Genomic DNA, 22,640 nt, shown 5'->3' with positions numbered 1-22,640 from the left:
AGTTGTGGTATATGATTGTAATAGAATACTATATATAGTAATATAATATTGCTATATTAATAATATTATATATTATATAATAATGTAATAATGCTATAATAAAAGACAAACAAAATTATTACAAAAAAACCTGGGAAGACTTATATGAAGTGATGCCAAATGAAGTGTGCAGAACCAGGAGAACATTGTACACAACAATAACATATGATAATCAACTGTGAATGACTTAACTATTATCAACAAGGCAAAGATCCAGGACATCCCTAAGGGACTCATGAAAAAGGATATCCACTGCCACAGAAGGGGCAGACTGAGTCCAAATGCAGATTGAACTATATCATTCTTCACTTTACATAATCTATATCATATTACCTCCCTTCTTGGGGAGGAGATAAGGATGGAAGGGAAGGGGAAGAATATGCATTACGAAATGTCAGAAAATAAATGTTAAAAATTGTATCTACATGGAATCTTTAAAAAAATTCAGGGAATCCTTAATTCCTTCTGGCCTCTTAAAAACAACAACAAAAAACCTACCTGTCTCACAGAGTTGTTGTGAATCTAAGGGAATAATACCTATAAAGCCTTTAGTAACTTTGTAAACACTGTAAATGTTGGTTATTGTTCTTACTAGCATTGGGACTGTGAAACTCCTGGGCAAGAAAACTCCACTTACCAATGCAGGGATGGTAGTTTTTTTGCAACTTAAAGTCATAGAGTGTTAAATGATTTTTCCAAAGGCACAAAGCTAGTATATTAGATGGGGCTTAAACCTGCTTTTTTAGTTCTGAGGTCAACTGTGAGGTCCACCAGGTCAATTATTATTAAAATAAAGTTTTTGGCTTTATCTAATTGGGGATCTCGATTAATTCGAACTCCGCTCCCAAGAAATTCTTGTAGCCTGAAGTTTTGCTCTATTTGCTTAGTGTAGAGAGGATCTAGAATAGGGACTCAAGGTTCTATAATCAATATGGTGGTGCCTTAGGTAGGCTATACCAGCAGATGGCAGCAAATGAACACAATTGTCCCAAAACTAAGCAGTAGATTCAGAATCTGATCGCTGGCTTTGGATTTTCTGAGAATCTTTTAGGGTCTTAGACCTAGAAGGGGCCTTAGAGGCCATCTGTTTCAATTCCTTCATTTTATAGAGGAGGAAGCTTGAGTCCCAGAGAACTAAAAATACCAAGTCAGTAAATGGTAGAGTCAAGTTTTAAACCCAGATTTCTGATTTCCAAAAACGAATGGTCTTTCTTTAACATCATATTCTTATCCTGGGATATATAGGCTCCTCTTTTATTTTTATTTTTTTAATACTCTTCCCCTCTTAGAAGCGGTTCCAAGGGCTAGTTGACTGAGGTTAAATGACTTGCCCAGGGTCACAAAATCAGGAACTGTTTGAGGCTAAAATTGAACTCAGAATCTTTGGTCTCCATAGGCGGCAGCTTCTTCTTCTTCTCCTCATCCTTGTCCTCCTCTTCCTCCTCCTTCTTTTTTTTAGACCCTTACCTTCCATCTTAGAATCAATACTGTGTATTGGTTCCAAGACAGAAGAGTGGTAAGGGCTAGGCAATGGGGGTTAAGTGACCTGTCCAGGATCACACAGCTTGGAAGTATCTGAGGCCAGATTTGAACCCAGGACCTCCTGTCTCTGGACCTGGCTCTCAATCCACTGAGCCATCTGTCTCAAGGTCTGGTTCTCAATCCATTGAGTCACCCAGCTGCCCCACCTCCATAGGCTTTTAAAGAGTACATGTATAGATTACAGGGGGCTCATAAACTTGGATGGAAAAAAAATTCAATCTTTGTTTTCAGTAATCACCAACTGAAATGGAGCATTTCTTTCAATTATTTAAAACATTATTCTGAGAAAGGATTCATAGGTTTCACTAGTTTGCCAAAGGGGTATATGGCAGAAAAAAAAGTTTGCTTTACGTTGAGTGCTGACTTTGTAGTCAAAGGTTTGGGATTGGACTTTTGCCTATATTATTTACTACCTGTGTACTTGGGAAAAGTCGTTTAATAATATCTCTCTGGGCACTTTAAGTGGTTCCTCTGTTAAATGAAGGGGATTGGGTTATATTGTCTCAAAGGCCCCTTCCAATCCTAAGTCTATGCTCCTTTATCCCATGCTACCTTTTACAGGGTACCATGTATTGCTGGCCCCTATTGGCTCAATGAAATTTAATAAATATAGATTAATGTGCTAAGGATTCAGGTGTTAGGGTCTGAGGTCCTCAGGTTACTCTGTGGTAAGGTATCACTATCTGCATCATTAATGAATATTAACCAGGGTTGGGATGGTCTTTAGTCAGTTTTTTCTATGCAGTAGGAAGGACACTCAATTAAAGAGCAGGAGATATGCGTTCTGGCCCTGAACCTGACTTGGTATGTGAGCTTGGGCAAATCTCTTCTTCTTCTTTAGGGTCTTGTTTTCTTCCTACACCAAGTGAGCCAGCTGGCTTATACATCCTTTAATTCCCTCCTCATCCTAACACAATGAATTAGTGATAGAGCCAAGACCGGACAGGAGGTCTATAGGCTTTTTCCAGTGATTGTTACTATTATGTTTTCTATCCCAATATTCTATATTGTAAGGACCTTTCCTCAACTGATATTCTATATTTCTAAGGCAGGAACAAACCAGTTTATTGTCTTCCTGAGGCACTGCACTGGAAATTTCCATATTCCTCTCCTGAGAGCCCCTGGGAGGTAGGTCTTCTGCTTGTACATAGTTTTCCAACCTTGAGTTTGCATAGTCAAAGCCCATCTTCCCTCCCTGTATTGTTCTTAGGTGTTCTCAATGATCCAGCCTTTTCATGTGCTCATAGTGGAGTCTCTGGAATCTTCCCATCCATACTACCTCTTCTTTGAAGGCCTTCCTTGATGCCCTCAAATAGAAATGTCTCTTCCTCCTTTAAATGCTCATTGTGCCTTTTTGGGACCTCACTCAGGGCTCATATTGCAACCTACTTTGTATTTGTATCCATATCTTAGCTCTTTACCAAAATGTAAGTTCTTGAAGGTGGGGATGGCATGTTACCCATTTTCCTATTCTCTGTAGCATTGGTCACAGGTCCTCGCACATAGTAGGTGCCCAATTCATGTATGTGAATGAATGAGTGCTCTTGAGTCCAATCCTTTCCCTACTGCACCTCAGAGAGTGTGAGTTCCCTAATGTTGAGGATTGATGAATTCTTTGTATTTATGTCTCTGGCACTTAGCATAGTGTCTGGCAAATTAAAGGTGCTTAATCAATGCTTGTTTATTGATTGATTGATTATACTCTATTTGGATCAGTCATTCGTGTATCTGTCTCCGTTAGGGGTACCCTTCCCCCTTGTCATCTCTTGTCCCACCCCTTCCTACCCAAACCCTTGGTCTCCATTCTTTACTATCTGGCTTGAGTGTATACCCTACGATGCCCTGGCATTATTATCTGACCCATTTATACCCACTAAGGAGCCCTGGGCCTTGCTCTTCACCCCACAGCTGAACTTTCTTTGCTGTATCGCCTCACCCAGGCACAGTGTAATTGTCTCACTCTTTGTCCTCCCCAGAGCTTAGCACAGTCCTTGACACATGAGGAAGGTTTGATAACTGCTTTTATATTTCTTCATGACATCTCTCGCCTACTACTGTAAGGTTAATGAAGCTAGGGCCTGGGTCTTACTTCTCTTTATAGCTTCTCCATGGTCCGGCACACAGTAGGCACTTAATAAATGTTTAAATTAAGAATCCATACAAGTAGAGAACAAGAGGAAGATGCTTTAGGCAGAAGAAACATGTGTGAGCCTAGACACAGAGGTAGGAAAGCAAAAGGCAATACTGAGGGTGGAACAGAGCAGTGGGAAGTCCAGTCTTCCTGGAGAGGAGGCTTTACTTAGGGGACCAGTGGGAAATAAAGCTGGAGAGATTCTGGGATATAAAGAGGGGTAGGTTGTCTTGAAACCCCAGCTGGACTGTATAAGGATCAAATGAGATCATGTATATAAAGCACTTGGCAAGGCTTAAAGCATTACCTAAATGTGGACTATTTATGATTATTACTATTATACTACAGACAATGGGAGCTATTGCAAGTTTTTGAGAAGGGGCGACAAAGTGAAAGAATTGGGTCAAGATTGTTGGTATGGAATTAGGCGCTAGAAAGTACCTTAAAACAAAGGCCATATGATGTTAGAGCTGGGAGAAACTTCAGAAATCACCTGGTTCAGTCTACTCATTTTAAAGATGAGAATACTGAGGCCCAGACAAATGAAGTGTTTTATCCTGTGTCAAGTCCCGTATCACCAAGGCCAGAATTGGCCTTAAGAGACTATCTCCACGTAGCAGGAAGGGCACTCTAATAGAGGCAGGAGGGAATAGTAAACAAAGGGTCCTAACCCAAATCTAGGGCTTCTCCCACTGAATTTCTATCCTATGAAGACCCCCAAAGGAAAATAACAAAGGGATAGCTGAGATAGAAAGGTGAGTCCTCCCCATGACACCACTGGTATTGGGGGAAAAAGACTTTCCCAAGGAGGTCACTCTCACCTGAGCTGAGAAATCGATGAGTTTTGGCAGAGGCTGTCTTCGGCCTTCATCAGTTTTCAGAAAGTCCAGCAAGCTTCCTGGTTGGGAGGAGAGGGGTGGGAGAGGGAGCTGAGCTGTGGTTCAGGGGCCAGCCGGATCTACTAATCAACCCTGGCTCCCAGGTCCTGCTGTGTAGCTCTTTTCAGGCTATGGTAGAGGAGGGCCTTGAACCCAGATCTCCCAATTCCAAGGCAATATTCTACACATTATACCCCACTGGGTCTCAGTCATGTCTTCCTAACTAGACTATGAGCTTCCTCTCTTTGGAATTCGCACAGTTCCCAGCACAGGGAAGGTTAGAGAGCCTTTCCTCCAGCATAGTGAATCAAGGTGATCATCTCTGCTTCCTGCCCTCCCTTCTTCTCACCAAGGACAAGGATGTTCCCCCCCCCCCCCAAATCTTCCTTGAGTGGTGAATTGGAGACCTTTCTCTCTTTTCTATGCTGTGTTCAATGAATCTCTCCCCTAATCCAGTTGCAAATGATCTGTCCTACATAGGATTTCTTTCTGTTCCTAAGTTCTTTGATCATGGAAACATGAACTATTTCAGTTGGAGTTGCAGGCATTCAAAGAAAGTGTCCAGGGTTACGGAGTTTCATAAAAGAGGTACCCAAGTGCTATGTTTGAGGAAAGGAAGAAATGACCATTTCCATGCTTTTGAGAGTAGGATGGACACAGAGAGTGGAATTGACTGGGGCAACAGTAACGAAAGCTTCCTGGAAGAGGCATTTGATCTGGGCCTTGATTCCTAGCCCACCTCCAGCCCATCCCCAGTCCACCACACCTTTTGCCATGAATTCAGTGATGATGTAGATGGGCTCTTCCTTGGTGACCACTGCATGCAGTTTCACAAGCTTGTCGTGCTGCAGGGTCTTCATCAGGTTGGCTTCGGCCAAGAAGGCTTCAACAGACATGCTCCCTGGCTTCATGGTCTTCACAGCCACCTTGGTGTGCTTGTTGTAGGTAGCTGAAGGGGAACAGAGATTGGGCTAAGGAGAGGTGTCAGAGTGAGGATCCTATTGGGAACTTCCACCCATGCTTCCTCTTCCTATTCTAAGAAGCCTTCCAATTGATCTCACCCCAAGGCGGGGTTCACCAATTTCTAAATTTCATTTCTCAGAAGAGAAGATATTAACATAACATGTTAGGACCCAACCTCAAAAGGCAAATCGACTTTTGGACTAGCTAAAGTATTTGTTTTCTTATCAGAGAAATTGCTTCCTTAAGGACATTATTCAAATCTGCCCTTTCCTCTCCCATTCCCAGGTCCAAAATCTCCCATCTAGCCTAGCCCAAGACTCACCCATCCAGACTTCTCCAAACTGTCCAGCTCCCAGTTTCTTCTCAAATTTCAGAGATTCCCTTGGGATCTCCCAGGCATCCTTCTCCCAGGGTTTTTGGGGCTTGGGGACCACACAGGCCACTGTAAGCTTCTGGCATAAGCCATCACTTCCTTCTGTAACAGAGCCCTGGTATCAGTTCTAGCAGACATCCACCAGCTGGAAAGGGAGTATCACCAAAGGTACCCAATTCTTTTTAGGGTGGGGTGGGACCAACTAGGCAACTTCACTTTTAACTTGGATTATTTCTAAGCCAGTTGTTGCTGCTGTACCCATCCCACCCCTCAAACTTAACACATATTCAGATTTAGAATGGACCTGAAAGATCATTTCCCCACCTTCTCTGGAGGCCCAGAGAAGGGAAATGGCTTGCCCAGGGTTGAATAGTTAATAAGTAGAAAAGCAAGGATTCTGAACCAAGTGGAACCAAATCTGTGTCCAAATTCAATGTTTTTTTCTTTCTACCCACAGCCCCTTCAGACGCCTGGAATTCCTAGGTTAGGGCACTGCTTTTGGCTCTGGGCTTGGGGGAATACTCACTCTTGTAGTGGGCCACCAGATCCTGCAGAGTGCTGAAAGTACTCCGTGGGGAGATATAGAAACCACCATTGTCCAGGGTCCGGATCTTATAATGTTTTACTGCATCCTGGTGCTGGGGATCATAGTCCCGTATTGATAAAGAATAACTGCCTGAGTGGGCAAGAAAGAAAAGAGATCTAAGAAACCCACTATCCTTATTTATCCCCCAGAACTCTCCTCCCTGTCCTGGGCAGGGGCTCCTGGCACCATTCACATCCCTTCCACAGTCTTTCCTAGGGGACCTAGCTCTGGGGAACTGCCCTGACCAGTGGGCATGTTGGATGAGGAAAGGAACTCTCAATCCTAATTTAGTAATTCCTGAGTGTGGTCATAAATGAAGTTGTTGGCATTAGGCTTCCCAGTATCCCTCTTTCCCACAACTGCCCCATCCAGGCAGGCTTCTTTGGGAGCAGTGTCATAGAGGTGAATGCACCATGATACATTGTAGAAGTGAGAATCTCATACCTCAAATCACTGATTGTTCTGTAATGACATATGTTGTGTGATGAATAGAAACGACAAACTTTCAAACCCCTCTACTAGCACATACTCCCTGAAAGTCCAGATGACCATGCTTACAAAGGCTAATCAAATAAAGAGCTCTGGCATCATGGTTTCCAATTTCCAAATTCTCTAACACTCAGACTCTGCTTTCATCTGAAACACATGCCATGACCATCTACCTTCCAGTAATATTCTACCACTTTCTGCTCCAGGATGGCTTCAGACCTCATCCTTATCCCTGACTACATAGCCTCCAACAGCCTCTAGATAACTTCCATTGAAATGAAGCCATTTATTTGTGTTCCTTTTCAGCCTCAGTCAGAGAGACAAAGAGGTAATCTTTTTTTTTTTCTTCAGTAATGCTTTTTTCTCCACTTACACATAAAAACAACTTTTGGCATTCATTTTCTAACATTGTGAATTCCAAATTCTCTCCCTCCCTCTCTTCCCTCTCCCCTCCCTGAGACTATAAGCAATTTTATGTTGGTGATACATGTGCTATCATACAAAACATTTCCATATTCATCATACTGTGGAAGAAGATACACACACACACACACACATATATGTATATATATATATATATATTTTAATCCTGAAGAAAATAAAGTGAAGATTTGTCTGCTTTGTTCTGCATTCACATTCCTGCAGTTCTTTCTCTGGAGGTGAATAGCATTTTTCATCATAAGTCCTTTGGTATTGTCTTAGATCATTATATTGTTAAGAATAGCTAAGTCATTCATAGTTGTTCATCCTACATTATTGTTTTTGTTGTGTATAACATTCTGGTTCTGTTCACTTCACCCTGTATCAGTTCATGTGAGTCTTTCCAGGTTTTTCTGAAATCCCACAGGAGGTAATCTTGATGCAAAGAGTAACAATGGAAATTCTTTCCCCCTTTCACCCTAACGGTATATACCAGTCAACTGGATGATAAATAATTTGAGCTTTGAGTGTGGAATGTTGCATGTGGTATCAGGCAAGGTTGCTGTGTCAATGGATTTTGCTTCATTCAGTTTCTTTGTTATAAAAAAGGGTTATGTATAGACCATATAGTCAAGCTGAATCTTGTTTCCAAATCTTTTACATTCTGCCTGCTAGAAGGTCGTTCTTCTCTTGCCCTCTACTGTAGAACCATTGCCATCCAACCATTTGTCCATCCATAATCCTGTAGGCATACACACCTGCATGTATGCACACAGAAATACATCTCTATACAAACAATAACAGCAATTCCTGTTTCTATAGCATTTTAATGTTCATGAAGTGCTTTTCTGACAATAGTCCTGTGAGGTAGAAAGCGAATATTCTTGTTCTCATTTTGCAGATTAGAAAACTTAATCCCAGAAATGAGACTTTCCAGGGATCATATAGTTGATTGGCATTCCTTGGTCTTGGATCCCAATTTTTCTGGGTCTAACACCAAAGTTCTTTTCATTTGAACACAAAATTTGAAAAAAGGCACATATATGTATATACATGTACATATAAGCATGGACATACCAAATTATCTAAACAAATTCATATCCTTACCCATGCAAGCTCTGTTTTTTATTATTTTAAATTATTATTTTTTTAAAACACTTACTTTTTATCTTAGTATCATTTCTAAGATGGAAGAGCAGCAAGGGCTAGACAATTGAGGTTAAATGACTTTCCCAGGGTCATACAGCTAGGAAGAGTCTGAGGTCAGACTTGAACCTAGGACCTCTCTACTCCAGGCCTTGCTCTTTATCTACTATGGTACCTAGCTGCCCCACAACAGCTTACATTTTTTTTTTTTATCTTTCATAGTTAGTACCCCTGATCAAGTACAATGAAGAAACTCTGAGCTACATTTAGTTAGTTCAGAGTTAGTTCAGATGGGCATAGATTTAGAAATGAAAGGAATAATAGAGGACTACCAGTCCAAACAAGAGATTTAATAGTTTAAAGCTTAAAAGTGGTTTAGTGCTTAAAGCCAGAAAGATAGGTAAGTAGCAGAGGACATATTTGTACTCAAGTCTTATGATTAAATTGAGTACTTTTTCTGTTATATCATCCATTTGCAACCTAATTGTATTACTTAACTGATAGGTGAGATTCACCACTATTCAGGGAAGAAGGTTCCAAACTTTTCCCTTTTTCTTTAACCTCTCCTTCTATATTTCCTTTTCACCCCTCTCTTTCCTCTCAAAGGACCTTACTTCTTTACTAAGAAAATTAAGGCTACCAAATGTAAATTTCTCATCTTCTCTATTCTACACCTCAAAATTCTTTTATACTTTTACCTATCCTCTTTTCCTTTTGGCTGACAGGAAGGAAAAGTAGTTCTTCTTCTTGTTGAGGCCAACTCAGTCCCTCTATTTTGCCCCCCTGATCCCTTCCCCTCCCATCATCGCTCAGTCCCATTTCTTCTCTCACTTTTAATCTTTCACTTTCTAATGGCTCTTTCTTGCTGTTATGCCACAGACATGCCGTGTCTCTTACATCCTTAGAAAGTCTTCCCTGGACTCTGTCACTCCTTAAGCTAGTATCCTATAGATCTCCTCTGTTTCACTGCCAAGATACTGGCATCTACTCTAGCTATCTTGACTTGTTCACCACCCACACACTTCTCCCTCTTTTAAAATATGTCTTCAATTCCTACCTCTCTGAAACTACCAAGATTATGAATGATTTTTTCACCTCTAAATCTCATTGTCTTTTAGTAGTCTTTGGACTCCTTGATTTCTTTGCAGCTTTTGACATTATTGGACTCTCTCTCCCCTTGTATATTCTTTCAACTCATGGCTTTCATGATGCTGCTTTTTCCTGGCTCTCCTCATACCTGTTTGATGTTCTTCTCCCTTCTTTGCTGGTTTTGAATCCATCTCTTAATTCTTAAATATCCCTTGTTTTATAAGACTCTGTCCTGGGTCCTTTTCTCTTCTGGTTCTGTATCATCTTTCTTGGTGATCTCACTATTTCCCATGGTTCAATGATCCTCTCTCTTCTGATAAGTCTCAGATATGTATATCTAACCCTAATCTGTCTCTTGGGCTCTAATCCCAATGACAAAATATTTGCTGGATATTTCCATCTGGATATTCCTTTGGCATATCAAAATCTATACATCCCAAGCTGAGTTACTCATTTTCCTGACCTCCCAAACTTCCTTTTTTCTCTCCTCTTGAGGGCATTAGCATTCTTCCAGTCACCTAGATTCATATTCTCAAAGCCATCTTTCCCTCTTCCCCCTTTTATATCCTCCAGCCAATAGTGTGTCATGTTTAATTTCATGTTGGCAAACTTGTGCAAGCAGTAGTGGTATATTGCATTTCCATTGTGTACAGTATGGTATTCATCTGCAAAATCCCGTGATATAGCGAAAGCTCAGTGATATAGAATTAGATATATATATATTTTAAAAACCCATGATATAGTGAAGTTGAGATAAGTGAACCGTGATATAGTGAGGGATGACTGTAATTGGAATAATGGTAGTACTCTGCACAGAAACAGAATAATTTGGAAGAGGAATAGATTAAGGAAAGATGAGGAGGTTATTTTTGGACATACTGAGTTTGTGATATCTTCAGGACACTGAGTTCTAAGTGCTCAGCAGGCAATTGGTGATGTTGAACAAGCTTAGGAGAGAGGGCTAAATAGAAAGATCTAGGAGTCATCTTCATCAAGATGATCATTAAACTTATGTGAGCTAATGTCACCAAAAGAAGAGGGTGCAAGATAGAACTATAGGGGACATCCAAAATTAGGGGACTTGGTAGGGATAATGATTTAACAAAGGAGACAGAAGAAATAGACAGATAGGAAAACTAAGAAAGAATAGTGTCAAGAAAACCCAAAGAGGAAGGAGCTTTCAGGAAAAGAATATGGCTAATACTGTCAAAATCGGTAAAGAAGTCAAGGATAAGGAATGAGAAAAAGGTCATCAGATTTAGTAATTAAAATAGATGGTTTTCAAGGAAACAGTTTCAGTTGAGCAAGAAAATAGGAAGCCAATTGAAAAGGTTTAAGTAATGACAGGAGAGGAGGTGGAAGCTTATGAGGGAAGACAGGTTGAGAAATGGAAGAGGAGGATAGCCTCAGGGCATGCTAGGTGTGTGTGTGTGTGTGTGTGTGTGTGTGTGTGTGTGTGTGTGTGTGTGTTTAAGAGTAGGCAAGACTTGGGTATATTTGTAGACAGCAGTCAAAGAGGCCATAGAAAAAATACTTATAACAGTTCTTTTTGTGAAAGCACAGAATTGGAAATTGAGAGGATGTCCATCAATTGGAGAATTACTGAACAAATTGTGGGCATATGGTTGTAATGGGAGACTATTGTGCCATAAGAAATGATGAGGAGGAAGATTTCAGAAAAACCTGGAAAGACTTATATGAACTAATACAGAATAAAGTGAACAGAACCAGGAGAACATTATGCATTGTAACAGCAATACTGTACAGTGAACTGTGAATGACTTAGCTCTTCTCAGCAATACAGTGATCCAAGACAATCCCAAGGGATGTATGATGAAAAATGCTATCCACCTTCAGAGAAATAACTGATGGAATCTGAATGAAGCATACCATCAAAGGAAAAGAGGAAGGATAAAAATATGCAAAAGTATTGAGGTGCAGAATAGAGTAGATGAGGAACCTCAATTTTCTTAGAAAAGTAAGAATTTGGAGAGCCCCAATTTTCTTAGAAAAGAAATAAAGTCCTTTGAGGGGAGAGAGAGGGATGACAATAAAATGTAGAATCAAAGAATACAATTTTTCACTTTATTTTCTTCATGTTTTTTTAAATGTGTCTTCTACAAAATGAATATGGAAATATGTTTTATATGATAGCACATGTATAGCCAATGTGAAATTGCTTACCATCTCAGGGAGGGGAGAGAGGGAGGGAAAGAATTTGAAACTCAAAAAGTTAGAAAACAAATGCCAAAAATTAGTTTTACATGCAATTGGGAAAAAATAAAGCATAACTAAGGGGAAAAAGAGAGTCAATAGAAAAGGAAAGATGAAAAGCTAGAGAGGACTGTTGAATGATTGTGTAGGCAATCTGCTGGAGAACATAGGATGGGATCCAGGATACACACAAAGGGACTGACCTTAGCAAAGAGAAAGGTTACCTCTTTATTAGGGAGTGGAGTAAAGAAGTAGAAAGATGGGGGCGAGGTATCATGCCAAAGGGTTGTGAAATAAAGAGGAGAAAGAAAGGAACTCAGGTAAATGGGTTCTATTTTCTTGAATAGTCAAGATTTTCACCTGTAAAACAGGGAGATTATGTGAGAGAAGTCACTGTTGGGGATGGGACAGAAAATCAATTGAGGAAGAGTTAAGGGATTGTTTTGCAGGGAGGGCTCAGAAGAAATTAGAGAGCAAATTTGCAGTGAAAACCTCAAAATTGTATGACTTTTCCCAGCTCCATTCAAAAGCATGTAAGTTCCTAGCTGTGTATCCCTGGGCAAGTCACTTAACCCTTAGCTCTTATCTCACTTCTGCCTTGGAACCAATACTTAATATTAATTCAAATACAGAAAGTAAGGATTAAAAAAAAAAGCATGTAAGTAGGAGTAGAGGAATTAGCTAGAGTGGGAATTTTGTTAGGCTTTATTACCTTTTCCTTTGTCTATGTTCTTCTTCATGATTAAGGTACCATCTCCCACCTCTGCATATTTGTGCAAGCTGTGAGAACTCCTACCTCATATGGGTATCTTATAATTCTATCTTTCTTCAAAGTACACTTTAGGACCTCTCTCTCTCTCTCTCTGTCCTTACCCTGCGCCTTAGAATAAATACTTTGTATTGGTTCCAAGGCAGAAGAACAGTAAGGGCTAGGCAATGGGGGTTAAGTGACTTGCCCAGGGTCACACAGCTAGGAAGTATCTAGAGACAAATTTGAAGGCCTGGCTCTCAATCCATTGAGCTAATCAGCTGGCCCTGGTGGAGCTATCTCTTCAGGGAAGCTTTCCCTTATCTCCTGACTTGTTTGTGTTCTCTCCCTATGCAAATTACCTTGTGTTTACTTCTGTATAAACATGTTGAATGCCATTAATAGGATATCAATTCTTTAGGGCAGGGACAATTTTGCTTCCGTACTCTAGCTAGCACAGGGTGTGGCACATAGTATGTATCTAATAAATATTTGTTGATTGAATAGTAGAAATATTCCTGGAAGACAGAAAACAAGTTCAAGTACCAGCCAGGCCATTCACAAGTCACTTCACTTCTGGGTTTCAATTTCCTCATCTATAAAACAAGATAATATCTGTACTCTTTCCCAGGGCTGTTGTGAGGAAAGTAGTTTGTAAACTTGAAAGTCCTATGGAAATATAAATTGCTATTATTACTTCTCCCTCAGGTATTTGCCTAAGGAAGGGCTATGTCCAAATGGCAGGTCTGGGTTGCTCTAAAGTCTAGGGGAACCTTTCCTCACTTATCTTCCAGGAATCACAGGATCATAAAATCTCAGAGCCTGAAGGGACCTTAGAAATAAGCCAAATTCCTCCTTTTATAGATGTAGAAACTAAAGCCCCAAGAAGTAGAAAGACTTGCCCCCCAAAAATTGGAAAACAGAATGGGAGAGATTGGGCCTAGATCAACATCTCACACCCTACACCAAGATAAACGCAGAATGGGTGAATGACTTGAATATAAAGAAGGAAACTATAAGCAAATTAGGTGAACACAGAATAGTATATTTGTCAGATCTTTGGGAAAGGAAAGATTTTAAGACCAAGCAAGAGTTATTACAAAATGTACAATAAATACTTTTGATTACATTAAATTAAAAAGGTTTTGTACAAACAAAACCAATGCAACCAAAATTAGAAGGGAAGCAACAAATTGGGAAAAAAATCTTTATAATAAAAAAACTCTGACAAAGGTCTAATTACTCAAATTTATAAGGAGCTAAATCAGTTGTACAAAAAATTTAACCATTCCCCAATAAATGGGCAAGGGACATGAATAGGCAATTTTCAGGTAAAGAAATCAAAACTATCAATAAGCACATGAAAAAGTACTCTAAATCTCTAATAATTAGAGAAATGCAAATCAAAACAATTCTGAGGTACCACCTCACACCTAGCAGATTGGCTAAAATGACAGCAAAGGAAAGTAATAAATATTGGAGGGGATGTGGCAAAATTGGGACTTTAATGCATTGCTGGTGGAGTTATGAATTGATCCAACCATTCTGGATGGCAATTTGGAACTATGCCCAAAGGGCGTTAAAAGACTGTCTGCCCTTTGATCTAGCCATACCATTGCTGGGTTTATACTCCAAAGAGATCATAAGGAAAAAGACTTGTACAAAAATATTTATAATCACACTCTTCATGGTGGCAAAAAACTGTAAAATGAGGGTAAGCCTGTCAATTGGGGAATGGCTGAACAAATTGTGGTATTTGCTGGTGATGGAATACTATTGTGCTCAAAGGAATAATGACCTGGAGGAATTCCATGTGAACTGGAAAGACCTCCAAGAATTGATGCAGAGTGAAAGGAGCAGAACCAGGAGAACATTATATACAGAGATGGATACACTGTGGTAAAATCGAATGTAATGGACTTCTGTACTAGCAGCAATGCAATGATCTAGGACATTTCTGAGGGACTTATGAGAAAGAACGCTATTCATATTCAGGGAAACAACTGTGGGAGTAGAAACACAGAAGAAAAACAACTGCCTGATCACATGGGATGATGGGGATATAATTAGGAATATTGACGCAAAACGATCACCCTAGTGTAAATATCAATAATATGGAAATAGGTCTTGATCAAAGACACATGTAAAACCCAGTGGAATTGTGTGTTGGCTATTGGAGGGGGTGGAAGGAGGGGAGGGATAGAATATAAATCCTATATCCATGGAAAAATGTTCTAAATTAATTAATTAAATAAAAATTTTAAAATAAAAAAAAGAAAGACTTGCCCCAAATCACACAGGTTAGAATTTGAACCCCAATCTCATGATTTGAAATCCAATGCTCCTTTCATTGTTCCAGCTCTGTACTGCTTGCCATCTTGTGTCTTAACACCACTCTTGGACTTACCTTTGGTGGTTTCACTGTCCCGAATCATGAAGGAGCCTACTACGTTCCCAGGTGCCAACAGGTGTCGTTCTGCATCCTTACGGCTAATGTCTTTGAAGAACCATCTGCGATAGGAGAAGAGCCAGGTGTGTGACAACATGTGGAGGGGTGGGGGGACTCTAAGAACTAGGGGAGCCATAGTGGAACCCTGATTCCTGGGGCAGGCTAGTGTCAGAGAGTCATGGGAGCTTTCAGTGCCATGTCTTATCTATTTACTAGACTGTAAAGTCCCTGAGGATAGGCATTGTGTGTTACTTATTTTTGGATCTCCTAGAGAGCTGAGCACAGAGGTCTGCATATAGAAGATTCTTAGGGAGTATTTGTGAAATGCATGGAGTGAAGAGAGATCCAGGAACAAGGATTTGAAAGGGTACACGGGTGAGAAAATGTGATGCTGTTTTCACCTCCAAGAAGGGGATTTCACAGAGCACCATGGCCTTAGAATACAGGAGAAGTAATTTAAGTTAGACTTAAGCTAGACTTACTATTTGGGAGGATGGGCTTCAAAGAGAGGTTGTGACACTTCCTCTGGAAAGATCTTTTTAAAAAGGATACATCTTCATCTGTCTGAGATGTTCTAAAGCATCCCTGCTTAGGTATAGATTATCCTTTTAGCCCTGTGTGTCTCTGGACTTTCTTAGTGGAGGGTAGGCAACAGGTACACTTACTCTTCTGTCTCCAGTGAGTTGACCTGGGCTACATAGTTACTTGGAATATAGCCCTCCTTCCTCGTAGCAAGGGAGCGAGCTTTCCACCACTCTCCAGATCTGTAAGAGGAGAAAACAAAATCATCCCACTGTGGCAGAGCTAGAGTGCTTCACATCAACCCTCGGCCTCTTTGTTCTCTCTCTGAGGACGTTAGATAGAGAGCTACAGATATGAACTGACAGTCAGGAGTTTGGCAACCAATGAATAATGGAGTTGGACTAGATTATTTCTAAGGCCCCTTCCAGTTCTAACCTGAATAAGAATTATTCTCATTCAAATGAATTAGGGGTTACATTCTCCTTGGTAGTCCTTTTATGATACTTCTCTGAGCTTTTCAGGTGACCCTGGGCTCCATATAAGCTCTGGCTGATCCAAGAGAGCTGAGAAGATGTCTAGTACAGGTGATGGCTTGCATGACTTTTCTGAGGACCAGTCAAAGTATGGATAGGCTCAATACCAGTAAGATGGGAACTAAGAGATGAAATTTTGTGGCCACAACAACTGTATCTTGGGATGAGTTGATGGTGACTAAGATAGAATTCTTGACAGCAGAGAAGTTTGCTGTCCTTCCCAGGGTCTTGACATGAACCCCCTCTGGGAATAATCATATTCAGGGAGACAAACACCGGGCCAGGACCTACTTTTCTAGGATTGCCATCTGGTCACCCTTCCGGAAGCTGAGGTCCTCATCGTGAATGGCCTCATAGTCATATAGGGCCACAACTGTAATGTCCACATTCTCAGAGGCTGTTGGAAAATGGAGATACCTGAATCATCAGGAAATGTGAGGTCAGGGCTAGGCCTACCTTGCCACCCCACCTCTACTCTCTAACCCTCCCCCCCTTTTTTTAAACCCTTACTTTCCACCTTAGAACCAATTCTACATATTGGTTCCAAGACAGAAGAGCAGTAAGGGCTAGGCAATGAGGGTTAAGTGACTTGCCCAGGATCACAGAGGTAAGAAGCATCTGAGGCCAGATTTGAACTCCAGACTCCTGTCTCTAGGCCTGGCTCTTAATCCACTGAGCTACCCTGCTGCCCCTTCTAACCCCTTTTCCAACATTTTCCCTTATATTGCCTTTTTCTTTGCCAAAATTTTTTCACTATAAATTTAATAACTATTTCAACATATGTCAAAAGAAAACAAAAATTGAACTGTAGAATCAAAAGGCAGCCTAGTATTAAGAATTCTAGACTGCTAGTTAGGGACCCTAAGTTCTGTTGCTGGTTATGCCTATTAGATGTGTGATTTGGGGCTAGTCATTTCAACTCCTCCCTTCCTTCCCCCACCTACCCCATCCTCATTTTCCTTTTCTGTAAAGTCAGAATAAGAAGATTTGTGCTTTCTGCCTTTTGGGACTGCTGTGAGGAAAGTACAGTCTTATCAAAATATAAGCCATTATTATTATCACTGTCCTTAGAGCTGCTGACAGGGCCATCACAGGGGAGAACGTGTACTTCATGAACAATAAAGTACAATGGGAATGTGATTTTTTTCATCTTTTATACTTTAATAATATATACTTGAATATATAAATAATATAGTGCCCATTATACAAAATAACAGTAACATATAATTTGTTCAGTATCCTCATCTCATGTTTTATGTCTACAGAGAGTTTTGGTATTATCATTTATAAAGTTAGAATGTGTTCTGTCAAGCAGTGGAGGACTTAGCATCTCAGTGCCATATATAGAGCACTGGATGAGAAATGAGGAGGCTTCATTTCTAGATCTGGTTCTGCCACCAACTTCCTGTATGACTTTGGGGAAGTCCTCTCCCTCCCTGGGCCTCACTCTGGAAAAGGAGTAGATTGGATTAAACAGATAATCTTGGAAGTGGGGGAGAGCTGGAAAGAAGGGTAGGTAGGAGAAGAGAAGAGGGAAATGGAAGAGGAGAAGGGCCTTGGAAAAGCATGGAAACCTTGGTTTCCAGAGCAAGGTACTTCCTTCCTTGGAGCTTCTCTGTTTCCTCCTCTGTGTAAGTGCTTGTTCCCTATCCCTTTCCCCCATGTGACTCAGAGTTGACGTACCATCAGAGGAGATGGATTGGTTGGCACCATTGACTGCCTGTAGGGAATGAAAAAGAACAGGGTCAGGACCAAAGAAAGGATGAGTCAGACCTGATTGGGACCTCAAAATTCAACCTTTTTACTTTATAGAATTGAACATTAAAGCTCAGATTGGTGACAAAGACTTGCCCAAAGATACAACGTGGCATTAATGGCAGAAATAGAACTAGAAGTCAAGAGTCCAGATGCCCAGCCCAAAGTTCTTTCCACTGTTCAACACTGCCACCTGAGATACTCAGTAAGCTGAGAGCCAGAGGGACGACATATAATCTCCTGGAGGGATGGAAGGAAGCAGGAGGAAAGGGGTATATAGGAAGAGTTGGACAGTAGAAAGAGTCCTGAATTTGGAACCAGAGAATCTAGTTACTGTCTGTGAGTTTGGGTAAGTCACTTCCCCACTTAGTTTCCTGCTTTATAAAATGAGGGATGGACTTTTTGTTGTTGAGTCTTTTTTCAGTTCTGCCTGACTTTTTGTGGCTCTATTTGAGGTTTTCTCAGTAAAGATACAGTAGTTTGCCATTTCCTTGTCTAGCTTATTTTCCAGGTGAGGAAACTGAGGCAATCAGGGTTCAATGATTTACCCAGGGCCACCCAGCTACCAAGTATCTTAAGCTAGATTTGAACTCAGGAGGATGAGTTTTCGAGACTCTAGGCCCAGTGCTCTACCCATTGTGCCACCTATCTGCAAGGAGTAGATTATATTATCTCTAAAGTTCCTCCTAGGGGCAGCTAGGTGGTGGATAGAGTGTCAGACTTGGAATCAGGAAGACCTGAATTCAAATCTAGCCTCAGTCACTAGCTGTGGACTCAGATGTGTACAGATACTTAGAAGTTAAAGTTTTAAAAAAACAAAACAAAACCCAACAATCAATTATCTTCTAGGGACTTCAGAGCAGATCTGTTCAAGGGAATTGGATATCAATACCGTGGATTAAGGGCTACCACAAACAAAGTAGGGAGATGATAGAAAAGAAAGGATTTCTCATGGAACAAGTCAAATTCATAACATAATGGACTACCCACTCCTCCCACCAAATCTAAAAGCCTTGCTCACCCTTTTCCCAGAGGATGTTGGATCTGGCACATACACGGGGCCTGGGGTATTTGTTGGAGAATCTTTCTTGAAGAACTTTCTGCCATCCTGGTTAAACCTGGACTTCACACACCCCATCCTGGGACAGAAAAGCAGAAATGTAAATCGGTGTCCATAACATTCTTATGGATCCAGTCAACTCATTGATAATGATACCTTTTTCTGGGTATCCAGTGTAAAAGACTTTATATGCCAAGGGACAAGACATAAAAATATGATAGAAATTAGTAATGGATATAGAAAACATTTTCATCAGGATACAACATTCATTTATTTAAAACAAAAAATCCAACAAAAGTGTAGACATAGATGGACCTTCCTTTAATGTATTTGAAAGTACAGGTCCAGAACTAAGTTAGCCTCATTAGTGAGAGAAAAGCATTGAAAGCTTTTCAAATAAGCAAAGGGGTAAAAAACAAAGATTCCGCCTCTCTCCACTATTATTTGACATAATACTGGAAATTCCAATGATAGTAATAAGAGAAGAAAAAGAAATGAAATATATAAAAACATCAGCAAAGAAGAGGCAAAATTATCCCTTTTTGTAGGCAATACAATCACTTATGTAGAAAGTCCCAAAGAAGCAGCAAAGAAATGAACCACAACAATTCTTAGCAAAATAATAGGATACAAAATAAATCCACAAAAATCCCTAGCATTTTTATATAATACAACAAAAGGATATTACATCACACCTCTAAGCGATGGAAAAAGAAATGCCATTCAAAAATACCTAGAAAATACAGAAAATGTTTGGGTGTTACCTAATAAGACACACAAAGGGCTTATTTCTAAAAACATATTATTAGATATTCTTTACAGATGTAACCAGGGAGTGTAGAGGCACTCTCAGAGGGAGTCCTTCCCTATTATTCCTTGGGCACTAGATGCCCTGATTAATATTACCCCAACCTACTGGAAATTCCATTTTGAAATTCAGCATGTTATTAATGAATTCCTCAGACATTTTAAAATATTGAAAGCAAGACAGTTTAATTAGTGGTAATATACAAAATAACAGGCATAATAGCAGAAACTCTGTGCCTTCTCCACAGAAGTAAAGGAAGACTTAAATAATGCTTTGTTCATGGTTGGGGGGGGGCACACTAATAAAATGATACTACTACCTAAATTAATTTATGGACTTTTGGTATTATACTGATCAAACTGTTTCAGGTTTCTTTCTCAGCAATCCAAACAACACCAAAACAAATTGGAAGAGTAAGATGGCCGAAGAAAATAATGAAGAAAAAAAATAAAGAGGGTCCAGTCAGGACACAGACTATATTATAAAGTAGTAATAATCAAAATGATTTATTACTTAAAAAAACTGAAATGTAGATCAATGGAACCATCTCTAGAAAAGGAAGACCCAGAAAGCAAATCTCAGGATTCTGTAATCCTAAGAACACAAATTACTGGGGAACTGACTCCTTATTTAGCAAGAACTTTTGGGAAAACTGGAAATTACTAGAGGCAGCTAGTGATGCAGTGGATAGAGTGCTAGGTCTGTTAGGAATCAGGAAGTCCTGAGTTTAAATGTGGTTTCAGACATTTACTAGATATGTGACTGAGCCAGTCACATAATCCTGCTTGCCTCAGTTTATTCAACTGTAAAAACTGTAAAGTGGGGATAATAACAGAACCCACTTTACAAGGTTGTAATCAGGATTGAATGAGATAATATTTGTATTTAAAAGCACTTAGCACAGTGCCTGACACATAGTAGGCCCCGTGTAAATGCTTATTTCTTTCCCTTACTGTTATTAAAGAAGAAGATATTATATGTATATAGCACTTCATGACTATAAATTGTTTTCACATGCACCCTTACTGAGATAGAACATTCAAGACAGCTGAGAGTGAACATAATCTAGGCAATGGGTCAACTCTTAGCTACTGCAATAGGGGCTGCTCCCTGTTGGGCACAAATGAGGACCACTATGACATAGTGGAGAGAGTGCTAAAATTGGTATCCAGAAGATCTGAGTTTCAGTCTCATCTTTGATGTTAGCTGTGTGTTAACAAACAAGCCATTTCATCACCCTGAGTCTTCATCTATAAAATGCGGAGTGGAGCTCCTATCCTCAAAGTCTTGTGATGATGGACAGGCATTAAATGCCAGGGAAGAAGGGAGAGATTGGGCCAGGCATCAGAGGCTTTTTTCTTAGACAAGATCTTAATGGTAAGAGTACTGGTTTCTGAGCTTTTGGTCCTGGGCTGTATTCTGAAGATTAAGGAAGGCTCTGCTGTCTGAGATTCTGGTCCTAGAGATGAGAGACCTTATGTCTGAACCAAGAAAACTTGGGCTGCATTGATAAATAAATAAAAACGAATTTTGCCCTAGTTAGATCATATTATAATATCACATCCATCCATCTCCATCTCCATCCTAGTCCAGGGCCCAGTCACCTCTCTCCTGACTACTGAAATAGCCTCTTGTCAGGTCTCCTTGCCTTCAATCCACACTGTTGGAGTCATCTTTTAATACATATCTGTGATTGTGTCCTACCCTCCAATCCCTCAATCAATCAACAAACATTTTAAAGCACTTTCCTATGTACCAGGCATGATGAAAGTGCTAGGGATATGAATATAAGCAAAAAGAAGAGCAGTCTCTGCCCTCCAGGAGCTTACACTCTATTGAGGAAAGACAATATATAAAAAAAAGAGCTGAAAAGCAATGCTGGAGGGGGAATTGGAGAAGAGAATGGAGCCAATAGTCAGTAAACATTTCCTAAGCCCCTACTATGTACCAGGCACTGTACTAAGTGCTGGAGAAAGGACAAAGGCAATCTTTGCCTTCAAGGAATATACAATCTAATGGCAGAAGATTGCACAGATAAAGCTCAAAGGTATGGGGAGGAGGGAAAGGATACCCTTTGAAGGGGCAAAAGGAATTCCTGTAGCCAGAGGAGAAATGAGACAATTGCTCTGGGCACCCTCCTTAAATGGAAGATCTGGGAAGAGTTGTCCCATTGTTCACTCCCTTCTATATCCATTCATCTCACCCAGTCTGCTCATCTGGACTTCATCATTGTCTCCAGAAACTCATCTTTCTCTAAAATCACAGCAAATCTGAAACACCTCCCCAGTACCCTCTGCCTCTTGTGCTCTTCTGATTAGATGGAAGGAGCTACCCAATCTAAGTCCAGACAATCAGGGATAACTGGCCTGGACCCTGCTTCAAAACAGAGATAGATTCCAGGCAGAACTTGCCAGTGGGAGAAGGGTTAGGTCTGGGCAGGAAAGGCAGTTGAGGCACGGTGGCTAAGACTTCCCCACTCAAAAAAACAAAACATCCTTCATAGATCCCTATGGTCCAATGAAGAAAGAAAGTTATTCAATGCAATGAACTCAGGTATGAGAAACCAAGAATCTTGGCTGTGACCATAACAACTAGGCAGGTGTTAAGCAAATTACTTTCCCTCTTTGGGCTTCCATTTCCTCATATGGAAAATAGAGAAATGGACTAGATAAGTCTCCTCCTAAAAAAATCTATGTTTTATGAATAAAGTCCAAATCCCTTTGTCTGGCAATTTGCTCCTAATCTACCTCTCTAGCTTCCCTCCATCTTCCCATTACTCTGTCTGTTTCCCTCTCCCTCTACCTCCTTCCCTCCCTCCTTCTTTCTCTCTCTCTCTCTCTCTCTCTCTCTCTCTCTCTCTCTCTCTCTCTCTCTCTCTCTCTCTCTCTCTCTCTC

General features: G+C 40.4%; 1 protein-coding gene across 1 annotated transcript in view; it reads right to left on the bottom strand.

Annotated features, from left to right (window-relative positions):
- The window catches only part of HCK (HCK proto-oncogene, Src family tyrosine kinase), a 39,520-nt gene that overhangs the window by 11,832 nt on the left and 5,048 nt on the right, over window positions 1-22,640 (bottom strand). The window contains exons 2-10 of the mRNA XM_044661550.1: window positions 18,899-19,016; window positions 17,806-17,842; window positions 16,414-16,519; window positions 15,733-15,831; window positions 15,026-15,129; window positions 6,453-6,602; window positions 5,876-6,028; window positions 5,357-5,539; window positions 4,534-4,610 (exon numbers count right to left, since the gene is read on the bottom strand). Coding sequence (XP_044517485.1) covers window positions 4,534-4,610; window positions 5,357-5,539; window positions 5,876-6,028; window positions 6,453-6,602; window positions 15,026-15,129; window positions 15,733-15,831; window positions 16,414-16,519; window positions 17,806-17,842; window positions 18,899-19,016 — 1,027 coding nt within the window. The remainder of the gene's footprint in view (window positions 1-4,533; window positions 4,611-5,356; window positions 5,540-5,875; window positions 6,029-6,452; window positions 6,603-15,025; window positions 15,130-15,732; window positions 15,832-16,413; window positions 16,520-17,805; window positions 17,843-18,898; window positions 19,017-22,640) is intronic.

The sequence above is a fragment of the Gracilinanus agilis genome, chromosome 2, assembly GCF_016433145.1.
Source record: "Gracilinanus agilis isolate LMUSP501 chromosome 2, AgileGrace, whole genome shotgun sequence".
NCBI lineage: Eukaryota > Metazoa > Chordata > Mammalia > Didelphimorphia > Didelphidae > Gracilinanus > Gracilinanus agilis.
This window is presented reverse-complemented; position numbering and strand designations above follow the sequence as displayed.